General features: G+C 40.9%; 1 protein-coding gene across 2 annotated transcripts in view; it reads right to left on the bottom strand.

Moving 5' to 3' along the window:
- The window catches only part of LOC124777430 (protein lin-54 homolog), a 283,077-nt gene that overhangs the window by 213,462 nt on the left and 45,809 nt on the right, over positions 1–23,806 (bottom strand). For both annotated transcript variants that reach the window (XM_047252830.1, XM_047252831.1), the window contains exon 3: positions 10,299–10,547. In XM_047252830.1, the coding sequence (XP_047108786.1) occupies positions 10,299–10,547 (249 nt within the window). The remainder of the gene's footprint in view (positions 1–10,298; positions 10,548–23,806) is intronic.

Here is a 23,806-nt window from a genome sequence, read left to right as displayed (position 1 = left end):
GTTTCATGGCACTGTCACAGTGGAAGTTTATTCTGGATAACAATTTTTTATTTTGTTCCATAGTCAATCAGCAGCAGTCTATCATGGGTACACTTACATTTATCTATAAAGTGAATCATCACAGTGACAATAGCCTTAGCATTTCATATTCAGTTTGGAGTATCCAAATCAAGTTCTTGGCAAATTTTGGTAACCCGAGGGGAGTGTATTTTGCTTTAGATTAATACCTGAAACTTTTTTTACCTGCCAAGATAAATAAGCTTTCTTACGGAAGGGTGTACTGTTTCTAATGCTCTTCAATAGCTAACAAAAAGATTCCCAACATTTACAATAAGATTTCTCAAAAGAAAACTGTAACTGTCACAGTACCACTGCCTTGAGAAAATGGAGCACTCTGGTTCTTTTTGATACAAATATGTCACTTAGGTTTGTGCAAAATTTTATGAAGTTCATATCAACAACAGCCAAGAAGAAATTAAACTGAACGTGTATCGTCAGTGTCTCGAGGGATCTCTGTTGGCAAGCTTAGCACCTTCCATAATTTTAACAGATTATGGCTCTTATCATACAACAATTCTTGACAAAGTGCCTACAGTTGTCTCCAGAACACATGGCACTATTCACTGGATAAAACAAAAAAGTCGTCTTATCACTGCCATTTGAATGGCACAGATTTCAGATGGGCTCAGAGGGATATGCTGTGCACAAAACAGAAAGCATATTGGCAGAAGCAATTGACAATGGACACTGAAAACCAAAGCAAACTGTCAACACAGTGGTATACTGACGTGAAATACACAAAGAAAATCATCTTGAAAGTGAGGGAGAATGAATATGTAGTGTAAAATACATAAGCAACTGATTATTTTATTAAATTCTGGCAGCACAGTTTGTAACTACACAATCGAAGTTGAAAGTAGTTCACTATACAAATGAAGGGCATCAGCCTATGATACAGCCTGCTGTACTAAAAATTCAGCTGTGTCCTTAACTTATAATAAACCAAAATAGATTGTAACATTTTTAACTTTCAGACATTTACTGGAATAGAATGAACACACTCCATTCACTGTATATCACACTCTCTACAGCTGCTGCTCCTACCACCACTCCTCTACAGTCCTCTCCCTTCCAACAACGAGGGCAACAATCTGTACATACATGTTTTGTGTAATCTGCAGGTGCACCAAGTACTGATCATATGAGCAAGTGGCATCAGGGGCACTACCAAACAACACAGTCTCCCACCAATGTTACCTTATTTTGTTCAGTCTATAGGAAACTATTTATTAGTTGTTAAGAATATAGATGAGATTAGTCAGATTAGTGTTAGACATGCTGACACTACATAAGATAATTGCTATTAAAACAGACCAGCCCTTATTGAAAGATTAGTAAAATTATCAGGATTATGTTCTCTGAGTTTCACGAAACTGACAGCATGATACGGTCAGGCCACTTTGTCTACTGAATCCAGACCCTACGCTATACATTTATTCAAAGCTAAAAGCTGCCAATTCAAAACCTCTTGAGCCACCAGCATACATGATTTTCAAACTGGGGTACTCAATAACAATACGAAGAACTGTCAGAAAGGAGAGGCATCTATCAAACTGACAGGTGAAATGGGTCTACAAACCACAATACCAATGGAACAGCCAATCCATAGGCCAGGCTTCCAAATTCCAAACAGGATAAGATAAGAGCTTTGAACAGCTATAAAAGCAGATTAAACTGCAAGTACAAAATCTTAATAAGGCCAGTCATAACCTACAAATGTGAAACTGGGTATCAACAGATATTGTCAAGTAGCAAGTCAAAATATTTGAATGGAAGTTGCTGAGCAAAAATTACGAAGCACTTCAGCATTATAATGATATATGGAGATCTAGAACAAATGCTGAGTTGCACCCTATTATACAAGGAGCTGACATTGGCTTGACATGGTCTTAGAATAGATGGGAGAATGACAACAAAGGTAGTGTTCTTAGCACGAATACTGGAAGAAGAAGAAGAAGAAGGAAGAAGAAGAAGAATGTTAAGAAGATGGTACAGAACAGTACTAGAGAACATAGAATGGAGAAAACTTTTTGAAGAGTATTGTCATGAGAAGAAGAAAGAAACAGGACGAGGAGGAAGCAGAGAAGAAACTATACAAGAGTGGAGCAATCTGCATTTCCTCAGGTATTACAGAAGCAGCATAATGTATTCAATTTGAAATGGCATTCTGTTTAGTTGACAAATACAGGGTAGTCACGTTACCTGTGTGTGTAAGACAAAAAAACAATTCATCTCATTTATGAAGCGTAGAGGATGAGGATGATGATGATGATGATGATGACGATGATGATTGGTTTGTGGGGCACTCAACTGCACGGGCATCAGAGCCCGTACAAAGCCCCAATGTTTTCACAGTCCAATTTGTTATGCAGTACAATCCAGCCACTGTCATGAATGATGATGATGCTAATGAAATGATGAGGACAACACAAACAACCAGTCCCTGGGCAAAGAAAATCCCCAACATGGCCAGGAATCGAACCCGGGACCCCATGATCCAGAGGTAGCACCGATAGCCACTAGAATAGAGGAGACGCTACATTACATTACATCAATACATTACCATGAATATGACATTTCATAATGATTTGGAACATAAGTTTTCATTACACAAAATTAAATATATCTCCCATCGATTGGGTAGAAAGAATAGTCATTCAAAAGTTCTTCTAATTTGTTTTTAAATGCTGATTGGATATCTGTCACACTTTTAATACTATTTGGCACATGACCAAAGACTTTTGTGGCTGCATAATTCACCCCTTTCTGTGTCAAAGCCAGATTCAACCCAGGATAGTGAAGATGATCAGGCGTAACAGGCTAATTTACTGATATGTTTATCACCAAAATTTGCAATAACTCTAATAGCATAAGCAGTTGAACCTAACCATTTCAGAAGATCAATGTGTTTCTTCCAGTTAAATTTCTCATCAATGCACACACTCAGAAATTTTGAATATTCTGATTTAGCAACAGACTTCTGTTCATGGCCTATATTTATCAATGGTTTTATGCCATTTTCTGCACAGAATTGTATATACCTTGTTTTCTTCAAATTTAGTGAAAGCCCATTTGCAAAGAACCACTTAATAATTTTCTGAAAGACATTATTTACAATTTCCTTGGATAATTCTTGTTTGTTAAGTGTGATTACTTGTATCATCAGCAAAAAGGAACAAGCTTTGCATCTTCATAAATATAGAGTGGCAGGTCATTAATATATTTTAAGAACAATAAACTCAAGACTGAATCCTGTGGGACAGCATTCTTGATATCTCCCCAGTTAGAGGACTCTGCTGATTTTTGCAGACCATCTGTGCTGTTAATTTCAACCTCCTGCTTTGTTCCAGCTACATATGAATTAAACCATTTGTGCACTATCCCATGCATACCACAATACTTAAGTTATCTAGAAGAATTTTATGATTCACACAGTCAAAAGTTCTGAATAATGAACATCACCCAGGTCGGTGGGTGATGTTCATTATTCAGAACATTTAATATCTGACCAGTGAATGCCTTTACAGCATTTTCTATTGAAAAGACTTTTTGAAAACCAAATTGACATTTTGTTAGTGCTACATTTTTACAAATATGTGAAGCTACTCTTGAGTACATTACTTTTTCACGAATTTTGTATAAGGCTATCAGAAGTGAGACTGAGCAATAGTTGTTAGCATCACACCAATCCCATTTTTTATGCAATGGGATAACAATAACATATTTCAGTCTACCTGAAAAATGCCCTATTTCAGTGAGCTATTACATATGTGACTGAGAATCCTACTTATCTGATGGGGAAAAGCTTTTAGTACTATGTTGAAAATTTCATCGAAGCGAACTTTTACTTTTGAGTGAAAATTTATTATTCTCTTAATCCCAGTAGGAGAGGTGGGTTGAATTTCAATTTTATCAAACTGCATAAGTGCTACCTCTTCCAAACACAGCCTTGCATTTTCTAATCCATAGCTGGATCCTATTTTCTCGACAACGCTTAAAATATGATCATTAAAAATATTTTCTACTTCTGACTTTTTGTTGACAAGCTTTTCATTGAGTCTGTAACAATACCAGAGAAGGAAAGTTGCTACTCACCATATAGTGGTGATGCTGAGTCGCAATAGGCACAACAAAAAGATTCACACAATCATAGCTTTCGGCCAATAAAGCCTTTGTCAGCAGTACACACACACACACACACACACACACACACACACACAAAACTAGCAAACACGTCTGCAGTCTCAGACAGCTGAAACCACACTGCGAGCAGCAGCACCAGTGCATGATGGTAGTGGCGACTTGGTGGGGGTAAGGAGGAGGCTGGGGCGGGGAGAGGTAGGGATAGTATGATGGGAGTGGCGGACAGTGAAGTACTGCAGTTCAGACGGAGGGCAGGAGAGAAGGTGCAGAGGGGGGAGGTGGTAAGTAGCGCAAAGGAGAGAAATAAAAAGAAGAAATTTAAAGACTTTTAATATATTTGGCAACTCACCCTCCTTTCTCCAAAATGTCTCTACTTATATGTGCTGAAAGCTTACATCCACCTACATTTACCTTTTTCATCTCTGTGACTATATGACGTTCATACAGGCATAGCACATTTATTCCATCCTCAGTTTCTAAATCTTCTAAAACAAGAAGCTCATTTACTTTTTTTAATCCTTCGATATTCCGATGCAATACACTGACATTATTTTTCACTGTGCTTTTATGAGAATTTTGTGATATTTTTTAACATCCCTAGTACCTCCCTGTCTGGGCTTCTTATTAATTCTCTTAACCCAAAATGAGGTACTCCTATGAGTTTCCAAATATTATGCTATCATCCCAGCCAATTTCCACTTTCCTTTCCTACTGATACGGAGACTATGCTTTGTGGAGTCCCACCTACCAATAGCACCAACAGGAACCAAACCAATGCCTGACAAAGTAGCCTCCCGAAGCAGCTGATCTAGCTCCATACTGACCCTCCTGACAGAGCTGTTCAATAGGGGCCAATCATACCACACGAAAGCAGGAACCAAGCCAAGATTCGTATGGTTCACTGCAGATGCTATTTTTACAAGGTCACACTCAATATTGGAGTCATGTTCTTTACCAATACTGCTTCCTGCTCCACCCACTATCACAACATGATTCTACATCCTCTGTCACTTGGCTAAGACAAGCACTGGGCTTGAAAAACCTGTGATGTGGTACCTGTTACCTAATCTTTCCTGCAAGATCTGGCCCACATCTCTTCCACAGCTATCATCTAACAACAGAACTTTCCTCCTGCTTTGTACCTTTTTTTTTAACAACTGGTTTGTAGGTGAACATCTGTTGAATCTTAATTACACTTACATCTACTCAAGCCTCTTCCTCTGTTAACTGAGATATAGACACAAATCTATTGTTTGTTTGAATGATGAAACTGTCAGATACTGATCTCTTTCTATGGGCCCTATTCCTTGCTACCACTTCCCATCTGTCTTCACCCTTCTCCCCCCTTAACCTCATCAGTTTTTCTCCAGCATTATCCAGTTCAGCCTTAAGGGCTCTAATCTTCTCTTCCTGTTCAGCTATTATTCGATCTGTTGAACATACTCTGGACTCATTTACTTCCCCAATTCCCTGGCCACTAGATCCCTCCCAATGTAACCATCTGTCACAACACCTGCATAGAACCCCAGAACTAACTTTTCTACAGCAGCTCACACACTTCTCACTCATGGTTTTTACTACATTTATCTAGGCAATAATAGTAATATTTTATTAACTACACATCACAAGAGTCACTAAAGTTATGTGGAACGCGAATATATGTATGTACTATTAATATAGTAATGAAATGCACAGAGAGGACCCATAGACTGGATTATATGACCTTTGCCTTTTATACATAGGTCTCATATGTACGAGGTCAGACCTGAACCTGTGTCTTAGTGCAATGCCAGTGCACCATGGAGCTTCCAATTGTTCCATGGCAAAGGACAGACTGTCACTCTCCATCCACCTTTTTTGAAGATGACAGGCAGAAGGGTAGCTGTCACGCACCAAGCCCAAGTGAAATTCACTGTTGTTCAGCAATAACAATTTGGCAACACTGGACTCCACCACCCCTGTTAAAAGAAAGAAGGAAGGAAGAAAGAAAGAAAGAAACGAAGGAAGGAATATTGAAAAGTTTAACATCCTGTTGACAGCATAGTCATTAAGACGAAGCACAAGCTAGGTTTGCAAAACGATGGGGAAGGAAATCAGCTACAAAATTTTCAAGGGAGCCATCCTGTCAACTGTCTGAAGCAATTCTGGGAGATCACTAAAAGCCTGACAGAGATATGAGCCACTTTCCTCCCGAATGCCTATGCACCACCTCACTCAGTCCCCAGTTCAGAGATATGCCAGGGATAACAGTAACAAACAATGTAATCTGGTCCATACCTGTGAAAAATAGCACAGCTCTATATCAATTCAAAAATTTTCTAACATTTCTTATTTTGACGTTATGTCAGATAGAGGGCCAGGGCCTTTGAAGGTAGTAAGACTGTCACTTGATAGATGATGCACACATTGCGTAAGGGCTACCTTCAGTGTTTAGTGGCCATGGCAATCTGTTGTTGACTCCACCACGAGACTGATTTTAGCTGGGAGTAAAAAGTAAACTCTGTCCACATGCTCTGACGGTCCCACCAGTACTGACTGACTGCAATGTCACACTCTGCCAATGGCATCACTGGACGCAATATGGAGGGGCTTGGGGTCAGCACACCACTCTCTCAGCTGTTGAAGAGGGGTTTCGTGGAAAAAGGGGGCTGCTATTTCTGTCCCAAGTAACACTGCACTAGTTGCACCCAAGAGGACATCGACATGAAATGTCTGATGTAGTGGAGTGTCAAACAGAGAGGCACTGAAAATACATCAAATTGTATTCTTGGAAGATCTAGCACAGAGAGCACCCAGTCAGGTATCAGTGTGGTAAAGACAAAACCATCAGGAAATGGTCACTATCACATAAATTGTCATGTGCCTTCCAGCAGGTAGGTGGGACTTGGAAGGTCTATAATTAAATAACATCACTGTCCTAGACTAAAACCATTGAGAGACCCATTATTCAACCGAGAGAGATCAGGAGTCAAAAACACTTGTTCTAGAAATTTGTTTTGATTAATAGTCTTATAATTGTCTTACCAAAGCTTGTGTGTCAAAGGCATGGTGGCAGTTGAAAATCTAGTCAGTAATCTCTCAATGTCAGCCCTCCTCCTCCTATGTTGCCAGTAAGAGACTAAACAGCGAAGTCACCAGCTCCTCAATCAAGAGGTATTTCAGCTAGAGTTAGTGACATCCAATAGAAATTTTACTGAATTAAGAAAGAGCGAAAAAATTGAAGTATTGAAAGCAAGGAGGCTATATGCATCCATATATATGGCGGTATGTGTTGTCTGGGAGGAAGAGAGGGAGGGGTGGGGGGGAAGAGGAGGAGGAGGAGGAGGAGGAGGAGGAAAGGGAGGGTGTTGACAGAAGAATTCATCCAAACAGTTCATGAGAAACTGTAAAAATCTGTTAATAGTTTAAAATGCTTTTTATATGATTTTCTTTAAAAAATGCATTTTCTGCAAAATGTCTTTTTTGACCTCACTCTATTTTTACAAGCAACCTACAGCTTACTGGGGATGGGGATTTCCTGCTGCGAGACAAACAGAAAGTCACAGAAAGGAGGAGTTAATTGCTATTGCTTTTAGTTATTCCACACTCATATCTGATATCATATTTTAGTTTATCAATGAACAAACAGATCACTTTAACATCCAGAACAATAGCTTTCCATGCCCTAGATGACTTGGGTAATTAATTTATAAACCTGTTTTCCTCAGTTCACGTTGAGCAGCAGCTTTGAATGTGCACATGTTACCATCTTTGACAACACTGATTTTTCATTTATGCCTTATTCACAATAAAATCAAAGACACAGTAAGAGTATAATTACATCTACCAGAATATTCTATAGTGACTAAATCCTTATCTTCCAGTTGTTGGAACACGCCACTTACGAGAATATATATTTCAAAAAACTTAACACAGCTGTGTGGAGATTAGAAAGCCATTATTAATGGCATGCAGTTATCAATCCCATACTTTACTCCAAGACTGGGTAAATTATTTGCCAAATCAAAAGGGAGAGTACTCACTTTCTAAAAATTATTTACTCAATACCTACTCAATGAATAATGTAAATGGTACAAGGGAATTAATACTCATATGACTTGCATAAATATCAAAGTTTACCTTTAGAGATGGCCAGTACTAACATCATATTACATTCTGAACAAGTAAGTGTATACAAATTGTTCACATACCAAGAGCACACACAGAATTATTGAATGTTTTCTTTTCATAGTTAGACTTAAATGCAAACCATCCATCCATCATATACCAGGGGTGTGCCACTTCGCTGCAACAGACTGCCTCCCACAACAGCCCAGTAATAAAGAACTTTAATTATTTTCAGGGAAAATTACCTGTTAAAGAATTTATCCTTAAAGACTTGAAATCTCACATTCCTCAATGTGTACAGGGCCATTTAAATCAATGTCGTCATGTGACCTTACTGCGAATATGGTACAATTATTAAAATGTTTAGCATTGTTCCCAAGGAAATTAATTATGAGATTCATTTTAAATAAATGCCCCCACACACTACTACAATCCTACCCCCTTCCCTACTTCCAACTAATCACAGATCCTAAAATCATCTCTCAGGAGGCCAATAACTTCCAGGCAAATAAGGAAGTAAATATGCCTTGCACAACTTATGCACAACACTGAATGCCATTACACAAGAAACAATTAACAACTGCGTCCTCCAAAGGCAACACCATCATTCCATCCTTATATCTGCTGCAGGTGGCATGCTGGGCCATGGACAATGTTACCTAATTCATCACGACTTCGGTGAACACGTCATGCTCACATTAAGATAGGATCTTGGGAATCAGGGTTGCAAGTCAGTCACCATGTTCTTGGGCTCTCCAAATAATCATCAATTGTGTTGCCATTTCATTTCAAATAAGTGCGCCCAAGAGGACCATGAGCAGACACCACAGATGGCCACTGAGGAACATGTTTTGGCCCAGCTGCCAACATTACCACCACTCAAAATATTTTATCAGATAACAAGAGCATCATTGTGATAATCTTAAGTTCTCATGAACATCTGTCTCCTTACTGTGTTCCATTCCATCTTCACCATCCCTCATCTACGACAATATCTGTTACATATGGTGCTTTAATTGGTGCACTGCTCATTCCACATTGTCAGGTTCCACTCCAATATGCAACAAGACCGAGCACAATTCCCCAAAAAACGCAAATAATGACCATTCCTGGGTCCAGATACAATACTACAACAACCAGCTATGGTGAGTGCAAAATGCGTGGAAGACAAAAGCAATTAGTGCAGAGGGCATTACGTGTGAAGTTTAGAGTTTTCTAAGCAGAAATATGACCGTAAAGATGCAACATTGAGTGTACGCCCTACACTCGCAGGAAATATCTGACTGAGATGCCACTATGCACTACAATGGATGTGCTCTATGGTGAAAGAAAAAAGGAGATGAGACTGAGGGAGGTCGTTTGGAGAAGGAAGTTAGGAGGACTGATAATTAGTGCTCTGCATACCTCATATTTTAATGATATCAGTGCAAACAGTTAATCTTTAGCCTTTTACCACTGTTGTGATATTATGTCCTGCTGCAATTGACTTCAGGTGGATCTATACAAATTTATCTGATATCCATAATCATGCTTTGATCAAACAACTGTTCCTCTGCCTCATTCATGCCCATCCCCTTTTTTATGCTAGCATCTTTTTTTTATGAATTTTATTTCCTCCATCTTTCCTCCCCTTTTGTCTCTTAATGAACTCTAAGTCAATCTGTTTCCATTAGTAGCCTGTTGTCAAAGCTGGTCTTCTCCCTTTACAAATTTATTTTCATTAGTGCCACTATTTGAGAACTTCCCTTAGCAATATTTGCTGTTGTGAAGTACCTGTTTGCCCATGTCTTGACCTTTCCTCACCAATTTCCCGTGAAAAAATCTTTCCACATTCACTACGAGAGAGAGAGAGAGAGAGAGAGAGAGAGAGATGAGGGGGGACAAATAACAGAATACTAGTAACATTTGAATACTTAATGCTTTGTATTTATTAAATCCAAATACAATTAAAACCACTGAAACAGAAGAACAGCAGTGTTTTTTCTCACCTTACTGGGAGAACTTGGAGCCACAGAATGAATTCTTGTAGGTTGTATCAGCCCCATCTGCTGTGCCTGAGCTAATGTAATAGCTTTAGTTGGGCTTGCCAATAGTGTAGATGTACTACTTTGTCCTGTACTAGTAACTATTTTGAGTGGCTGTCCAGTAGTCAGTCCTTCAGCTTGAGATGTTGTTAACATTACTGGTTGTCCTTGCTGGTTTTGTTGGTTCCCTGTTATAATTACTTTTGCAAATACCTTTAAAATATACAAATAAATAAAATTAGCAGTCATTATACACAGGTTCATAAAACAAGAAATCAAATGACTCAGTATTCAAAAAGCTACATGTACAGGCAATAATTACTTGACTAACTTTTTCTTTATAGTTAGGCTGCATGCTCACAATAGCTGTTATAGGACAACTATCAATATGTATTGTGAACACTTACTGAAAATTTCTGAAATGTTAATTTCTTATTTACAAATTGTATGCATAACCCTCAGCATAGCAATAATTTTCTTTTGAGTAACAATATATATTGCCAGTAGTCTAGGTTCATATACTCACTCAGAACTAAACTTACACTGATAATATTGCCTGGCTACATAATACACAACTATTCAAGAAATATAATTGTAAGAGTGTAATTCTGCACTTCACTGTGAGTGGCAGAGGGGATCTTGTTAGACAGAGAGAGAAAGGATGTGAGTAGGAATGGAAATTTCTCTTACCTGAAAGTCTTGAGAAAAGTCAGATTCTTGAGAATCACACAAAACACCCTGAGAGATTCAATCACTACACTTCTTGCCTCTTCACACCATTAAAATGACCAGTTTCAGGTATGCCAGCTAACTACTGTGCAACAACCATGCTCATTCTCTCTAAAGTCTCATATGGGATCCCTTGTGAGAAAAGGTCTGAAAATTTTGAGCGCTTCTTGATATATCCATTCTCACTTTCTGTCTCTAATCATGAGATTATTTCTGTTTAGGAGTGGACACATGGTAGTCTGATATTTTTTGTTAGGTTGAGAGGAAGCTCCTAGTTATATTAAGTGTCGGGGTGGCTAACACTCAGGTTTTCATGTACTCTGTATCACTTCTGTTATATTAATCATGTGAAACAAGTCAGCTTACAGGATATTAACAATTCATTCTCGCAAGTGGGTACATAATGTTCATTTACAAATGATAACGCACATCAACAAAATTATTACGCTGAGCACCAGCAAGTATGTTTCTGTTTCACATTATCGACACTGCGAGCAGCAAAATCCAACAAAGCAGAAGTATTGTATGAGAAATCTTTTTAGTTTGACCTTAAGCACAACTCTGCTGTGTGTCTACACCAATGGGCAAGGGACAACCAACCATTTCCAGAGATGTGTACTATACAATTAGGAACGAATATCAAACATTATTGTTCAGACATATTCTTATGTACATAAAACATACTTTTTAAACAAATTAATCCATGGTACCATTAACTTTGGCATTAGCAAACAAACAGGAAATGTAACAAATTACTAATTTGTCTATGTATGAGATCTGTCACTGTAAACATGCAAACATTTTAGAACAAGTTCGAGAACCTGATTCTTACCGTTCATACACCCACCTACATATTAATATTACCTAAAACTATAGAATGTTTTGTGAACCATGGATCTTGCCATTGTGTGGTAGTCTGCATGTCTAATGATAAAGACAGCCATACTTTGGAACCACAACTCAGAGGCCACAGTAACCCATGATCCTGAAAAGGAGCAGCAGCCTTTTCACTGACTGTAGTTTGGATAATTTACAAACATGACCATGTAATATTAGCCTATGTGGACTCCTGCTGGTACTGCAGAGAGCTGAAAGCAAGGTGAAACTGCAGCCATTAATTTTCTTGAGGGTATGTAGCTATACTGCACGATTAAATGATGAAAGGAGCCTCTTGGTTAAAATATTTTGGAGGTAAAAATATTCCCCCATACATATCTCCAGGTGGGCACTAATCATGAGGATGTCCTCATCTGGAAAAACAAAACTGGCATTCTATAGGTTTGAGTGTGGAATGTTAAATCCCTTAATCATGTAGGTCAGTTATAGAATTTAAAATAGAAAATGGATATGTTAAATACAGTGGGTATCAGTGAAGTGGTTGCACTTCTGGCCAGCTCAATACAGTGTTGCCAACAGAAAATTAAACAGAAAGTGCTAATAATGAATAAGAAAGTAATCATACAAGGAACTTACTTTGAATAGCATAGTGAATGTATCATTGTAGCCAAAACTGCCAAAAGGTCAACGTCCACCACAAAAGCAGAAGTTTGTATGCCATCTAGCTCCACAAATGATGAAGAGAGTGAAACAGTGTATAATGAAATAAAGGAAATTACTCAGATAGTTAAGGGAGGAGAGTTTAATTGTGATGGGGGACTGAAATTCATTAATAGGGAGAGAAGGAGAAGGAAAAAATGTAGGACGCAGACTGGGGGGAAAGGAATGAAAGAGGAAGCCGGCTTGAAGAAATTTGCACAGAGTATAATTTAACGACTGCTAACATTTGGTTTAAGAGTTATGCAAATCAGATTTAAGTTGCGAAACAAATCCAGTGGCAGATAGAACTACATCCAGTGGCAGATAGAACTATACTACACTGGCCATAATTTATAGGCTATAGAATACAGATTAAAACCGAAGAGATCACAAGGAGGTTGGGAATTAAGGAGATTGGTCCTGAATAAACTGAAAATACCAGAGGCTGTTGAAACTTTCGGAGGCAGCATTTGACTGAAAATGGGGGAAATTAATACAAAACAGATTGGTAGATTTGAGAGATGAAATAGTGAACACTGCAGAATATCAAATAGGTAAAAACATAAAGCCTATTAAAAAGCCTTGGGTAGCATAGGAATATAGAATTTAATTGACAAAAGGAGACAATATAAAAATGCAACAAATGATGCAGCTGAAAAGGAACAGAGACATCTAAAAAATGAAATGAAGTAAATTCAAAATAGATAAGCAGGAATGGCTATCAGCCACATGCAAGTGCAGAAGCACGCATAACTAGAGGAATGGTAGACCAACCTATAGAAAAATTGAGGAGACCATTGCAGAGAAGTAGAGTACCTGTATGAATATCAGCAGCTCAGGTGACAAGCCACTGCTAAGTAAACAACAGAAGGGTGAAAGGAATATATACACAATGTAAATAAAAACAAAGCCCCTGGAATAAATGACATGACCTCAGAACTATTGAGATCCTTGGGAAAGCCAGATATGACAAAACTATTCCATCTGACATGCAAGACACATGAGATGAAAGAAGTAACTTCAGATTTCAGGGCGAATGTAATAACTCCAATGCCTAAAAAGGCAGCTGCTGACATACACAAATATCACTGAACCATAGGGTTAATAAATCATGGTTGCAGAATACCCGTAGAAACTAACCTTAGAGAAGATAAGTTTGTGTTCCATACACATGCAGAAATACCTGAGGCGATACTGACCCTATGACTTACCTTAGGAGAGATTATAGAAAGGCGAAACTACATTTATAGCATTTGTACATTTAGAGAATGCTTCTGACAACGGTGACTGTCATACACTCAAATATTTTGAAGGTAGCAGGTGCAAAACACAGGGAGTGAAACGTTGTTTACAATTTGTACACAAACTAGACTGCAATTATAAGTCAAAGTACATGAAAGGGAAGCATTAATTGCGAAGATAGTGACACAGGGTTGTAGCCTCACTCTGATGATGATCAATCTGTACACTGAGCAAGTATTAAAGGAAACCACGGAGAATGAAGAACAAGAATTTAAGGTAAGGGAAGGAATGAAAAAACCTTGAGGTTTGCCAATGATATTATAATTCTGTCACAGAAGGCAAAAGACATGGAAGAGCTGTTAAACGGAGTGGGTAATGTCTTGGAAAGAGATTACAAGATGACTGAACCAATTTCCGTAATTGGAAAATTCAAATTGAGCTACTGTAAAATGAGATACATCTGCTATAATTTATTTAAATGAAATATTCTGAAATGGTTGTATACAAAGAGAATGACATGGCAGAAGTATCTGCAAAAAAAGACATGCAGTTGGCAACTTTGAAGAAACACGACAACAAATGTAACAGGGTTGCCCCAAGTTTCCCCAAGTAAAATTCCCTGGTATTTCCCTGATTTCCAGACAAGTTTCAGCATTTTCCCTGAAAAATTTTGAGATCTCGGGGGTAAGTTAAGATGTAAGTTGACAATCTGTCTTTCCACCCATGGTACAAGAAACAATAGTGTACACAAAGAAATATCCAAAAAAAAAAACCTGCAAGCAATGGCGTTTCCTCATGTGAGCAAAAATCTTAAGTACTAACATCAACATCTTTTGTCGTGAATCAATAATAATGAGGATAGGTAGCAACTCACCGTAAAGATGACTGCTGAGCCACAGACAGACAGACACACAGACAAGACAAGAAAATCACACTCTCACAACTAAATTTTCAGCCATAGCTTTTGTCAGAAAATGAAAGCGCACACACACATTCACACTATCACTCAGACACAACTCATGCACACATGACTGCAGTCTCCGGCCACTGTGTCTATAGTCTCTGAAAAGCAGATCCAAACAAACCACTCCCCAAACCCACCCTGCCTCTCACTGGCAGCTGCTAGGCTAGTGGCAAGAAGTGGTGGCAGTTGTGACTGCAAGCTGAGGAAAATGGTAGGAAGGGGAGAAGCAGTAAGAATGAGGGAGTAGGGAAGCAGTTCCCATACTCAGCTGCACCCAGTCAGCAACAATGCACGACACGTCAGTAAACAAACCATTTCACCTACTGAGACAAAAATGAGATTTTTCCGGGCTCTTCCAAACATCAGTCTCTCAGACAAGTTAGAGCTCTGGAAACTGTGCATCATCAATGTGATAAAAAGATTAATGGCAATCAGATATTATTAATTGGTGAAAAGTCAGACATGATTATCTAACGGGTGAAGGTGAATGATCACAGAATGAGTGATAGTACTAATGATTGCAATGAAAAATGCTTGAATTATGATGAAAGCAAAACTCAAAACAGAGAGTAAAGTTTTCTATTCTGCTCAGCATAGGCGGAACACAGTGTATGATCACTTGTTCTGGCAGCAAGGGAGAGACTGCTGTAACAAACAGGTGTTTGCTGTGGTCGAGGAGAACAGAGTTCACGTAGTGAATGGCCAGCCTGAAGCAAAGTGGAAGTAGTTTTAAGAATGCACCAACAGTCCAGGAAGCAATCCAAATAAATAAATACATAAATCTTAAAAGCCAAGGCAATCATTGCATATCGAAAGCTTCAGAGAACAGTGAGAACTGCCAGACAAGTGCGAGGCAACAATATTTACAGGAACTGTCTGATCAGAGGACTGGCCCACGTGACATGCCCATGGTGGCAGTGGCACCCTCCATGGGAGTAAGCAGTGGACTTGGTATGATGCCCGAGTATCTTTGAACTTTTCTCCATATTGAGCCTCAGAAGTCGAGCCCAGCAGCAGTGTATCAGATCCAGTATCCACAACGCTGAGAGTGATGCTGAACCATATGCCAGACTCCAATAATCACGGTGGGATTCTATCAGGCTTTGTACAGCTGCAGAAGGGTAGTGTGATCTACAATCCAGCTGGTGTCACTAAGGCAACGAACTGTATAACATTGCAACCAGCACTTTCACTTAATCTGGTGCAGAAGGGAATCCACATCAAATGAGAATCGAAGACCAGTCCTAAAAAGTGAGAAGTCTCCACCACACTGAGTAGTTGGTTGTTGAGGTAAAGTTCTGGTTGTGGCTGAGCGGTACAGCATCAACAGAAGTGCACAATGCGTGTCCCAGCAGCAAAAAATTAAAAGCCATGGGTGAGGGCCCATGCCTGTGCCTCTTGTAGAGCGCCTTGCAGTCGATGTTTGGCGACACCCACACCAGAGGGGCAAAAGTAATCAGCATACAGGGAGCGTGATATTGGGGACCCCACAGCTGCTGCTACACTATTGATAGCTACTATAAAGAGGGGGACACTCAGGACAGAGCACTGCAGGACCACATTCTCTTGGATATAGGGCGAGGGGGGTGGGGGGTGGGGGGTGGGGGGTGGGTACTGTGGGAAGCACCAATTCACATCTGGAACATATGGTGCGACAGAAAGTCCTGGATGAAAATCGGGAGCAAAACCCCGAGACCCCACTTGTGTAAGGTAGAAAGGATGTGGTGTCATAAGACTTCTGCAGGTCAAAGAAGATGGCTATTAGGTGCTGATGTTGGGCAAAAGCTGTTCGGATGGCAGACTAAAAGTAAATCAGGTTATCATTAGTGGAACGGCCTTGGCAAAAACCACCCTGGAATGGAGCAAGAAGACACTGAGATTCAAGGAGCCAATGGGGCTGCCAGCTGACCGTGCATTCAAGCACCTTACAGAGAACAGTAGTGAGACCTACTGAGCGATAACTGTCCATCTCTGGAGGGTGCTTACTTAGTTTCAGTACTGGGACAATAATGTTTTCTCGCCATTGTGATGGGGACTCACCTTTGATTCAGTTGTGGTTAAAGGTGGCACAGATATGTCGCTAACTATCCCCCGATAGGTGCTTGATCATTTGTTTGTGGATGCGGTCTGGCCCTGGGGCTGTATCAGGCACAGGCTAGGACACTTGGGAATTCCCACTTACTGAATGGAGCCTTATATGGCTCCAGGTGGTGTGTAGTGAAAGATAATTGCTTTCACTCCAGCTACAGATTTAGGGCATGAAAGGCAGGATGACAAGTCTCACATACTGAGGCTTGAGAGTAGTGCAGAGCAAAACTTCAGGCAACGGCATTTGGGTCAGTGTAGATAGTGCCATTCAAGGTAATACTAGGTACACCAGCAGGTGTCTGGTATCCACAGAGACTTCTTATCTTTGCCCAAACCTGCAAAGAAGAGGTACATGGTCCCAAGAGCAAAACGTACCATTCCCAGCATCCTTGCTTCCGCTGTTTTATTACACAGCACACCTGAGCATGGAGCCATTTTAAGGCAGTAAGGTGCTCCATCGATGGGTGCCACATATGGCATTGGACAGCCCACCTACGATCTCAAATGGCCTCTTTGATTTGTGAGGACCACCAAAGTATTGTATTCCGTCAGGGCAGGCACAAGGAAAAGGGGCTTGCTAAATCAACTGCCGAAAGAATTGCTGTAGTTGTATTCTGACCTGCCTCATCAGTATCTCCATAGGGCAGGGAGCCAAGGTCGACAGCAGAAGCTAAGTATCCCAGTCGGTATTGTTGAGGGCCCGTTTGGGCAGGCAACCAGGGTAGTAACACTGAGGAACGGGAAGGAAGATCAGGTCACTACCACATAGATCATCGTGGACTCTCCAGTGGATGAAGAGGAGCAGACAAGGGCTGCAAATGGAAAGGGCAATGGCCGAGAAAGTTCTGTGCACCACAACGAAGTGTGTGGGGCTGCCAGTATTCAAGAGGCATTAGGTAAAGTTGTGCCAATACATTTTCAAGATCTTTACTGCAGCCAGTAACCATAATTCTACCCCACAAAGGGTTATAAGCATGGAAATTACCCAAGATTAGGAAAGGTGGGAAATGAGAGAAACCAATGCAAACTGTATGTTCCGAGACACTTGACCGTTGAGAGGGAGGTAAACATTGGAGATGGTAATATCCTGAAATGCCCTTCCTTACCCCAACAGCCACAGTCTCCAAAGATGTATTAAGAGGCACAAGTTCACTACATAGAGTGTCTAGAACATATGAGTAAACTCCATCTGACACCCTGTCATAGACAGCACAATACTTATAATATCCCCAGTATCCATGAAGGGCTGGGGTCTACATTGCTGGAAACCTAGTCTCCTGAAGTGCCATGCAGAAGGCAGGTGAAGTGCTTGAAAGATGTCATAGCTCAGCAAGATGGTGGAAAAAACCACAGTAATTCCACTGGAGAATAATGTTGTCAATGTACAGAGAGGCCACAAAGTGACTAAGAGGGTAGGTTATGCCTTAGGGTCACCAGCTGCCACTGGTTGAGGAGTTGTAGCATCAATAGCCATAGGTTTGGGGTTCCATTGTGTGGTGTGAACTGAGACCTCGTAGGCCACCGAGACCTCATGGGCCACCACAGAACCTCTGCCTCGGTCACAGGCGTGGAATGGGCAGGATCTTGTGGCGTGGGGGCCACTGGAATGTCCGCCTTCCAGGAGGACTTTTTCTGTCTTTCCTCTACTTAGAGGATTTTGATGACTGCAAGGGCTTCTCTAAATCAGTTTCACCTAAAGATGATGATTGCAAAGCCCTGGCTGGTGTCCGGCTGTAGATTGGTGGAAACTGTGGAAGACAGTGTCCCTAGAAATCCCTTCTTAGGTAGAGACGCAAGAGGAAGGTGATTCATCTCCAGTTGGGTGGTGGGAACCAAAGTCCCTAGTAAGTGGGCAGCCTTTGATCCTTGAGTAGGTGAGGATGAAGCAACCAGAGGGGAGCCTTCAACCATCAGGAGGCAGGTACCGTTGAGCGGCTCTGAGGGCCCATTGCAGGTGGAGTAATGAGTGGGAGTATCTTCATCCAAGGGGGTGATGTTGACATAACAGTACAGTAGCATATGATACCGTTTGACATGCTGGATGCAACCGCTCTTACTTATTCTTGGCCTTTTGGTAACAGTTTGTCCAGAGTCTTGTACTCTTGGTATTTTCTTTTCTTTCTGGAAAAGAGTGCAGTCTGGTGAGCAGGGAGAATGGTGCTTTCCACAGCTTAAACAGATGAGGGGAATATGCACAGAGAACATTTGCAAGCAGTGCTCATCCACAATCTGTTACAGATGCAGCTAGCATTGCAATGCCCAGATCTGTGCCCAAATTTCTAGCAGAGTGCTGTAGGTAAGAGCTCTCCCAAGAAAGTAAATTGGGGGTGAAGCATACAGAAAAAAGCAACCACACCTAGAAATAATTGAAAGCAGAGTACAAGAGGAATGATCAGGGCAGCTGGCACAGGGGTAAGGTCAAGTGCCTCCCAAAGGTGCTGCCGAGGCCATAAGCCTGGCAACAATAATCCAGCAAATATGAAGTAGATTAGTGCAATCTGCATCTCAAGTGTTGTGGGTAAGGAAGCAAACAGTGTTAAGCTTTCACATGCAGCTTTAGTCTGTTCAAAATTACTATAGAACAGACAGCTACGACAATAGTAGTGGGAGCAGACAGACTGGGGGAGCCCATGCGAGAGGCAAGGACCACATTCCTCCACACCCACAGGACCTGCAGTCACAGCAAGCCCTTGAAGATGCCAAACCTTTAGCCCATCACCAAAACATTTCCTGCTTGCACTGTGTTTTGAGTTTCAGCCAGCTTGCTGCCCTAAGTGATCATTGCACCCTCTGATTTTATTTGTTGTAATTTTTAATGTTGCAAGAGTTACTATTGCTTTTTTTGTTACGTTTATTTGTATACTGAACAACGTCAGCAGAAAAAAGCTATGAGTGGAAAAGTTTTTCATCATCATTCCCTTGGTCACGAGACTGCTGTATGAAGTCAGACAAGAGAAACATTTTTCAGCATTATGTGCCTACTTTGAAACTGAAAAACTTAATGGTGGCCCACTGCTCTCCATTAATAATGTATCGATAAAAATGCTACAGTTCTGAACACAAACAAAAAACTATAGTGAAGATTAGCAGCGAAATGTTTGAGAAATAAAAGTAAGTTGGAAAAGCATCTACGCTTGAAACTTTCAGGGAAAAAAACGTTCTACGGATAAGCGAATTATTGCTATAGATTCATTTGCTGAGGATCCAGATTGTCATTATGTTTATGATTATCATCCCACAAATGAAAATCCAACAATCATCAAGTTATTTGTCAACCTTAATGAACCAGGTCATTTTCAAGGCAGTCACACACAGGTTTTTCATGTCCTTAAACAACAGTGACAGGTACAGTGATATTTCACAAGCTTCTGTCATAGCAGCAGAATGATGTCCGAGGTGCGTTTCCATTGTCAGCATAGGAATGAAGTATAGGCAGATCCAGCTTCATGTTTAAAGTGTACAATTTACAATGTTAAGTAACTTCATAATAAAATCATATATTTGTAAGTTTTTGCATTTTACTAACAAATCCTTATTAACAACAAACTCTAAATGAAGTTCATCTGAGTAATTCAACCTAAATCACATTAAAATAAATACACTCCTGGAAATTGAAATAAGAACACCGTGAATTCATTGTCCCAGGAAGGGGAAACTTTATTGACACATTCCTGGGGTCAGATACATCACATGATCACACTGACAGAACCACAGGCACATAGACACAGGCAACAGAGCATGCACAATGTCGGCACTAGTACAGTGTATATCCACCTTTCGCAGCAATGCAGGCTGCTATTCTCCCATGGAGACGATCGTAGAGATGCTGGATGTAGTCCTGTGGAACGGCTTGCCATGCCATTTCCACCTGGCGCCTCAGTTGGACCAGCGTTCGTGCTGGACGTGCAGACCACGTGAGACGACGCTTCATCCAGTCCCAAACATGCTCAATGGGGGACAGATCCAGAGATCTTGCTGGCCAGGGTAGTTGACTTACACCTTCTAGAGCACGTTGGGTGGCACGGGATACATGCGGACGTGCATTGTCCTGTTGGAACAGCAAGTTCCCTTGCCGGTCTAGGAATGGTAGAACGATGGGTTCGATGACGGTTTGGATGTACCGTGCACTATTCAGTGTCCCCTCGACGATCACCAGTGGTGTACGGCCAGTGTAGGAGATCGTTCCCCACACCATGATGCCGGGTGTTGGCCCTGTGTGCCTCGGTCGTATGCAGTCCTGATTGTGGCGCTCACCTGCACGGCCCCAAACACGCATACGACCATCATTGGCACCAAGGCAGAAGCGACTCTCATCGCTGAAGACGACACGTCTCCATTCGTCCCTCCATTCACGCCTGTCGCGACACCACTGGAGGCGGGCTGCACGATGTTGGGGCGTGAGCGGAAGATGGCCTAACGGTGTGCGGGACCGTAGCCCAGCTTCATGGAGACGGTTGCGAATGGTCCTCGCCGATACCCCAGGAGCAACAGTGTCCCTAATTTGCTGGGAAGTGGCGGTGCGGTCCCCTACGGCACTGCGTAGGATCCTACGGTCTTGGCGTGCATCCGTGCGTCGCTGCGGTCCGGTCCCAGGTCGACGGGCACGTGCACCTTCCGCCGACCACTGGCGACAACATCGACGTACTGTGGAGACCTCACGCCCCACGTGTTGAGCAATTCAGCGGTACGTCCACCCGGCCTCCCGCATGCCCACTATACGCCCTCGCTCAAAGTCCGTCAACTGCACATACGGTTCACGTCCACACTGTCGCGGCATGCTACCAGTGTTAAAGACTGCGATGGAGCTCCGTATGCCACGGCAAACTGGCTGACACTGACGGCGGCGGTGCACAAATGCTGCGCAGCTAGCGCCATTCGACGGCCAACACCGCGGTTCCTGGTGTGTCCGCTGTGCCGTGCGTGTGATCATTGCTTGTACAGCCCTCTCGCAGTGTCCGGAGCAAGTATGGTGGGTCTGACACACCGGTGTCAATGTGTTCTTTTTTCCATTTCCAGGAGTGTATTACTGTTTATAATATAATTGCTGCAATACCGAAGTAATGTTTTTTTTTTTATCACTTTTGTTATTTCTAACATTACTGATTCGCCGATTTAAGATACTTTTCAGAACATGATAAACACACATGAATCTTTTATTTCGCTATGCTAGAAATAAGCAGGCGGATCAGAAAAATTAATAACAGGCTAAGTTCAAAATTAGAAATTTGTTTCTTACAAAAAAAAAAAAAAACAATACAGGTGAGTGGTGACTAGTGAGTACACACTTCTGCATCATATTTAAATAAAATTATCTTGTATTAGAGAACTCTGGCAGGACTGTGGTTTGGAGTAGATGAAAATTGGATGTATTCCTAAGAGTTTATTCACATACTGTGTTTACTCGACTTCTATAACAAAAGTGTTTCCTGCACATTGAAAATTCTGTAACACTGTCGGCAGCTGCATTTCTGAAAACTGTTTGTATATCATCTTAATGTGTTTCAGCGCGCAAAAAAAAACACACACACACACACACACACACACACACACACATTGATGCATGTTCCATTGTTATAGCGTTGTAGTTTGTGAGCTCGAGTAAGATGAACAAAATGTATGAGTGGCATAATCTGTATCACTTCAGGCAGTGGGGTTACCTTCATATTCTCTGATATTGTTGAATTTAGCATAGGTCAAAATTGAGGAGTAAGTAAGAAACATATTTTTTTTGTTTTCTCCCCTAAAAAATTGCTGCCCCGAAATACAGGCCTCCAAAGATGACACTGCAAACACCATTTTGAAGATGCCAATTTCGGAAAAATTTTTAAAATGCTGCAACTGTGTAACAGTTTTAGATATTTTGTTAGAGTTTTTTTTTTATCTGTAATTGCTTTATGATTACAATGTTTGTCGTGGTTGTTCATTGCAGGTTTCTGTATTGTGGTTGTTCAATGTTAATTTGTTTACTGAAGAGTCTTCTACGAAATCTGAGACCATCCAGTGAGTTCTGTGTTTTTGTGCGGATTTTGCCAGTTGACACAGTTGCAGTGTGTTTTGTGAAAAGGACTGTTCGAAATGTCTTCTGACTGGGGCCATAGGAGAGAAGTGTGCCGACTATTTGCATATCCATAAAAGAGTGATATGTAAGACAAACAAAAAAACAGACTTTGTTCAGGTTGGGAATAAGTGTTCTCATTTGAAGACTGTTTCAAACTGAATATGTTTCCAGTGATGACTGTTTGTGTTATAAATGTTTTGCCAGAATAACAACAATGATAGTATCTGAACAAAGTGAGGCCTCGAGGCCTCCCATGGTGCAGATGATGCCGATTTTGCATCAATAGAGGAAGAATTAAATACCGTGAATCAGTCAACTACAGAAGTAGGTGTTAGTCCTGTTAAGAAACCGTGGTCAGTGAAGTCGAGTCATAGGCTCTATGCATCAAGAAAGTGCAGAGAAATTACTAAAGGTATGGATTAATACACTACAACAAAACTCACTACACTCTTCAAAGTAGAAATTCCATCTTCAAAAGAAAATGAACCAAAACACTCTTGCACCTCTTGCCAGGAATTTTTCACAAATATCAATTCAGCTGTTGAATAATGTGCATCCTACGATGAAAAGGTGTAACTTTTAACTATTATTCCAGAGACATTTTCAAATAAAACAATTTTGAACCACATTCCATCAGTATCAAAGTACACAGTAGACAAACCAAGAAATGTGAGGTCTGTAAAAGGAGTCTTCGGAAGACCAGATCCCTATTATGGTGATCCTGTAGAAGCAGCTCAAATTAAAATAGTGCAGACATTTTATGTGGAAGATAAATCCGAGTGTTCTCGCCAGAGTGCCAACGAAAAAGACACTGTAACTGTAACAGGTGAAGGTCAAAAAGTTGTCAAAATGAAG

This window comes from Schistocerca piceifrons, chromosome 2, assembly GCF_021461385.2.
Source record: "Schistocerca piceifrons isolate TAMUIC-IGC-003096 chromosome 2, iqSchPice1.1, whole genome shotgun sequence".
NCBI lineage: Eukaryota > Metazoa > Arthropoda > Insecta > Orthoptera > Acrididae > Schistocerca > Schistocerca piceifrons.
The sequence above is the reverse complement of the archived record's forward strand: the minus strand, read 5'-3'. Positions and strand labels throughout refer to the sequence as shown.